Consider the following 6,000-nt stretch of genomic DNA (forward strand, 5'->3'; position numbering starts at 1 on the left):
ACCTTGACCAACGCAAACATGGATAAAATAATGAAGACACAAAGAGCCATGGAGAGAGCGATGTTAGGGGTAAAATTAAAAGACAAAAAGTAAAACAACTGGATAAGAAATAAAACAAAAGTCAAAGACGCAGGACAACATGTAGCCAGGTTAAAATAGAGTTTCGTAGGTCATAACGCCTGACAAACGGACAATAGGTGGAATGCCAGGATAAACAATGGAGCATGACGTTAGAAAGATAGGAGGAACACACTGGAAGCAAAAAGCACAAAACAGAAGCGAATGGGGGAAACTGGGGGAAGCCTTCAAAATTGGACGAATTAAAGGTCAAAAGAAAAAAGAAGAAGATTTTCTTTACGTCAGTAAATAAATAAACAAATATGTTTGTGTTCTGACGTATGGCTCAGAAACCTGGACATTAACAAAGGCCAACATAAATAAAATAGAAATAACTCAAAGAAAAATGGAAAGATCCATGTTGGGAATAAAACTGTAAAACAGAAAATCAAACAAATGGATAAGAGAGAAAACAAAAGTAAAAAATATAACAGAACATATAACAGGGTTAAAGTGGAGATTTGCGGGCCACAATGCGAGAGAGGAAGATAAAATATGGAATGCTGAAATACAGAACTGGAGACTGTGGACAGGGGAAGAGGAAGACCTTAGATGCGATGGAAGGACGATATTGTAAAAGATGCAGGAAATCACTGGAAAAGCGCCGCCAAGGACAGACAGATATGGAAAGATTTGCGGGAGGCCTATGTTCAAAGTTGGATAGAAATGGGCTAAAGAAGAAGATGATGATGATGATGAATTTTATTTATATGTACATATATCTAGTGCTGAGTTTTAACAGTTTTTATGATTAGGTTAATGCTCGTTTGTGAAATAGGTATAATGAGTTTGTACATTTTGGTAGATAATGAAACTAAAAACTCCAAAAATCCGACCAGATTTTTGTGATTAAATTACGCCTATGCAATACACCAAAACATGTTGAACAGATAAAAAATCAAATAATGTAGGTACGGACAAACACAAAAAGGAGGACAGGCGTTAAAAGGAAAAAGCTTCCAGACATGAATCTAATAGAAAAATCATTGATAAGAATGTTAACACAGAAGGGAAAATATGAGAAATGCAAGAAAACTATTATTTTCATCAAAAAATCCAGATTTTTGGACAATACACGCAGGCATAAATAATAATAATTTAGAAACAAATGTCAAAGAAAACTGTAGGGAAACATAATGTACTGTAGAAGAAAGATAGTACTTACTATTTTTATAACTACTTCTATTTTGATTGTAATTCCCCTCATTTTACTATTCTCTTCAAATGTATGTGTATGTAATATTTGGATATCTGTGATTTTAATCTTGTGATTTGGGACAAATTGGACATATTAGTAATACAAACTTACCTTTACCAACAGTTTCACTTCCACTATCTTCTGAGGGAGGTCCAGGAGCAGCTCTCATTCCAGGCACAAGTCCATGCGGATACCTCGGTCTATTTAACGGGGAAAAGGCGCCATGCATGCCCAATAATTGGGCAGCACCCGGGAATTGCAATAAGGGTGCCCAAGGAGGCCGTGGGGCTAGATGGGCAGCCGCGGCAGCATACAGCTGAAGCGGAGGGGGTAGAACCCCCGATTCCAGTACCATTTTTTCGCCCACTTTGTTGATGTTAAATCACTACGGACACTGACGCACTATTAGACACGACACTTCATGTTTTTTATCTATAGAACAGTCCTTGTTCACTTCATTATTTTAGTCCTTTAAAAATCGCGAAAATTTTGCCGTTAGTACTTGTTATAATACACCGAATGTTTGTAGGTTGTTATTTAGAAGGGTTGTTTCGTGTTATGCTCCAGTGAGTATTTTCGGAACACTGGCCACTAAACTTTTTACTAGCGATATAAGTTATTGAGTTATTTACGTTATGAACCCATGTGCAAGATTTCCCTGCACACAAGACATGCGTTTGATACGAAACAGCTGGATTCACTAACTCCCTTCAGTATAAGTTAGCGGGAGGCGTGTTGCCTTCCACCAAAGTGAATACGACGATCGCTATTGGCGCAGCGACGAACCGCCCACAGATATTATCCCTCCCAAAGTGGTGAATATCATTATTGAGGAATGGTCTGATGTCAATATGTTTTAGTTATTTATTATTTTTGGTTTGATGGCTTTTTGGTGTAGTTGAATTTAGATGATATGTTATTTTTTGTTTGATAAACTGATAACGGTGTATTTTTAGGGATTTATGGGTAATTAGGGTTTTTTATTGTTGCCGGCATTTAATTGGAAATAATTGTTTTAGGGCGTTAATAAAGTTGTAAAAATATGGAAATGGACAATGTTGCTACATAACTTACAGGCTCTGTAAATATGTCTATAGCAAAATTCGGTTAAAAGCCTTTTCATTTTTAATGACCTGGCAGGGGACGATATTTTAACCCTCAAATCATTTTTGAAACATGACAGATTTTTCACAAATGATACACAGTTGACATAAAAATCTAAAACATGTCGACCTACTAGATAAAAAATATATAGGTATCTATAATTAATTATAAGTAACTAATCATATCTAATAATTATAATAAATAAATGTACCTATGGTCAGAGGCTTGCAGAGAATATTTGTGTGCACGTCATATACCTATTTTGTCTTTAAAAATAAATAGGTAACAACGCGCAAAATTTACAAATATCATATTTATTTAAAAAATGTAGGTATATTATTACAATTTTAGTCCTTATTTATTCTTTAAATTAAGTAGGTATATGTATCTATCTAGATCAGCGGCTCTCAATCTGTGGTACCTACATGTACCACTGGTGGTACATTTCATGTTTTGAGGTGGTACACAAAACGCAAAAACCGCCAAAATCAGCACCACTATTATAGTTAATTAGATCACCTAGTTATATAGATATGTATTTCAGTTAGGTGGTACCAAAAATAATAAAAAGTATTTGGTGGTAGGTACATGACACAAAAAGATTGAGAACCGTTGATCTAGATATTATTTATGAACACAGTAAATTCAAATTTCAAAATGTAGGTAACTGACTAAAAAAATTGATATACCTAAGATAAATAAAATTAACTATTCCAATTATTTATTCCAATTTGTATCTGCATAATTTTATAAAAAAATATATAATGCCAATATTTTCTGAATGTGCCGATCGTTTCCCTAAATTTTGTATTCGAATTCCCTGAGTAATAGAACCTGTTTTTAAATCATTTTGGATGTACCTACCTGATATTGTAATAAAATACTTTAAGTAAACTGGTAAATAATTAACAATCCTAATATAGGTATCTAGGTAGGTATGTACCTACTTTATGCACAAAGAGACGTTATCACATTTCTGAGTTGCTGTTCGTCAACATCTTCATGCACCTTATGGAAATAGGTGGATAGGACACAGATGCATCATGAATGGCCACCTAGATCGCATTATTTGAACCCTATCGACTATTCAATATGAAAGAAATCGCTTATCGAGAAAATATAGGTATGTACCTAAATACAAGACAAGAACTACCTACTTAACTGACAAAATTATTGACTCTTGTACCTAACATTATTAGAAATGATCCTTAACTCTCAGGAAATTAATTAGTTATTTTTGTTGGTCTAACAAAGATATTGTACCTACTTAGGTACTTAAGTTATTTATTATTTTTGGTTTGATGGCTTTTTGGTGTAGTTGAATTTAGATATGTTATTTTTTGTTTGATAAACTGATAACGGTGTATTTTTAGGGATTTATTGGAAAATATTTGGAAATAATTGTTTTAGGGCGTTAATAAAGTTGTACAAATATGGAAATGGACAATGTTGCTACATAACTTACAGGCTCTGTAAATATGTCTATAGCAAAATTCCGTTAAAAGCCTTTTCATTTTTAATGATCTGGCAGGGGACGATATTTTAACCCCCAAATCATTTTTGAAACCTGACAGATTTTTCACAAATGATACCTACACAGTTCACAGTTGACATAAAAATGTAAAACATATCGACCTACTAGATAAAAAATATATCTAAGTAGGTATATGTAGGTATATATACTTATATATCGTTATGCTCTGTACCCATTTCTCTCTTTTTATGAGATTGATCAGCAAATTCTTATTTTGATTAGTTACTTCATTATTTTAATTATTACTTATTTAAAACAAAACCAAAATTAAATTGAATTCTCTAATAAATTTTATTCTCAGGGCTATTTTAATTTTAATCCATTACCTTAGGTTTGTGGCTTCTAGTATCTCTAACAGTTGCTTACTTCATCCAAGGACAAAACAGGGAAATTAAACACACTCGATGTCATATAAATGTTATAAATATTTTTTATTTATCCAATATACCATAAATACAAGATTTAAAAATTATACTAAAATTTAATTCTGTTGCAACTTTTTCTCATCTAATAAATTAAGCTTTAATTCTGATGTCTCCTTTGTTTTAACAAAAATTTTATTTAAATAATTCGTTAGACTATTCTTAGAAAAATACTAAAATTTATTTTTCTCCTTTTGCATTGATTACTTTTATCTCTTCTTTAAATTTTGGAATGACTAAATTACGCTATAACGTATGGTCCTAAAGTTTTGGAAAAAATTTCAAAAGCATATAACTCTGACCACAATAATCTTATATTTTTATTAAATTATTCAACAATTTAACTTAACTATCCTTATTATAAATCAAAATTCAAATGACAGATAAGGGACCATTATTTTCGATTTCCCTAATAATTCCCCTGACACGTTGCATCATCCTTTAGACGACCTCGGCGTCAATTTCTCTAATTTTTGTATATATGCGGCGTCTTAACTGTTCCTGATTTTGTGCTTCCCATCCGTTATTATAGATTTTCCGACTTAATATTGCCCATAACTCTTCAATTGGACGAGCCTGAGGTAGGTTGGGGGGATTGTCTGCTTTCGGTACAAAGGTAATGTTGTTAGTTTCGTACCAGTCCCTTGTGATCCTCGCGTAATGACATGAAGCAAGATCTGGCCAAAAGACTATTTGATCATTTGCATGATGTGTGTTCACAAATTGAAGCAATTTAGAGAGACATCTTTGAATATAAATATTTGCGTTTAAGGCTTCGCCTCGAACAACACCAATGTAGGGCTGTGAGGTAAAGCCAGCCTCAGAAATTGCACACCATACCAAAATTTTGTCCTCAAATTTTTTCTTACTTTTGAATTTTATTTCATCAGGTACATTTTCGTAATCGTTCGTGTAAAACCCATCGTTACCCTTCATCTCAGAGTTGGACAAAGTAAAATATTTTTCATCGTCCATCACGATCAACTTGTTGACGAAATGCACTCGCCTTAACGCGCGGCAACATCTCAGAATTCTCTCTAATTGATCCTTTGTGTATTTTGGAGCTTTCCTTCTTTTCCGGTAGATAATACTGTTACTCGATAGGGTCCTGTATACTGTAGTCTTTCCAACATGAAATCTTCTGGCCAGTTTTCGCTGTGAGACCCCAATTTTGTTCTTAGCTGCTTCAATCAGTCTTGCCTCTCTTATATTGTTCAAAATCCGCGGTCGGCCACTTTTACGCAAGTTAACACATGGTATCCCTTCTTCACATTCTCTGATTGTGCGATAAATAATTGTCAATTTTCTTATGTTTTGATCTCGATAAATATTAACAATATCTCGTTTCGACATTCGCCCAACCATATTTTAAACACCTCGACGAATATCAATTTTATAAGACATTTTGCAGAGCACAAACCAAAATATTATGCTTTGTTTATTAAATGTCAATAACTGATGACATTTCAATTCCATGGCCTTCTTTGTTAAATGCATTTTGCTTCTCAATCAGACCAGGTGAAATTTTTCCCAAAACTTTAGGACCATACGTTAGAAATGCTCAATACAAAAATAAACAAATATGGTGTGGATTACTGTGGATATAAAACAAACTCTCTCCGTTT

The 6,000-nt window shown here is 33.4% G+C and overlaps 2 protein-coding genes across 2 annotated transcripts in view; both read right to left on the reverse strand.

The window, feature by feature from the left end:
- Positions 1-2,004, reverse strand: part of LOC114339097 (homeobox protein unc-4-like) — a 244,904-nt gene extending 242,900 nt beyond the window's left edge. Inside the window, exon 1 of the mRNA XM_028289733.2 lies at positions 1,427-2,004. Coding sequence (XP_028145534.1) covers positions 1,427-1,670 — 244 coding nt within the window. The 5' untranslated portion in view covers positions 1,671-2,004. The remainder of the gene's footprint in view (positions 1-1,426) is intronic.
- A 2,812-nt stretch (positions 2,005-4,816) lies between these two features.
- On the reverse strand, positions 4,817-5,740 carry LOC126885363 (uncharacterized). The gene has a single exon (XM_050651921.1). It carries the CDS (start codon positions 5,738-5,740, stop codon positions 4,817-4,819), a length of 924 nt encoding a protein of 307 aa, XP_050507878.1.
- Between the last annotated feature and the right edge of the window lie 260 nt (positions 5,741-6,000).

The sequence above is a fragment of the Diabrotica virgifera genome, chromosome 5 (assembly GCF_917563875.1).
Source record: "Diabrotica virgifera virgifera chromosome 5, PGI_DIABVI_V3a".
NCBI lineage: Eukaryota > Metazoa > Arthropoda > Insecta > Coleoptera > Chrysomelidae > Diabrotica > Diabrotica virgifera.

Bases quoted from the DNA above. Each gene is read 5' to 3' on its own strand.
- LOC126885363 (XM_050651921.1), bottom strand. From the start codon at position 5,740: ATGGTTGGGCGAATGTCGAAACGAGATATTGTTAATATTTATCGAGAT.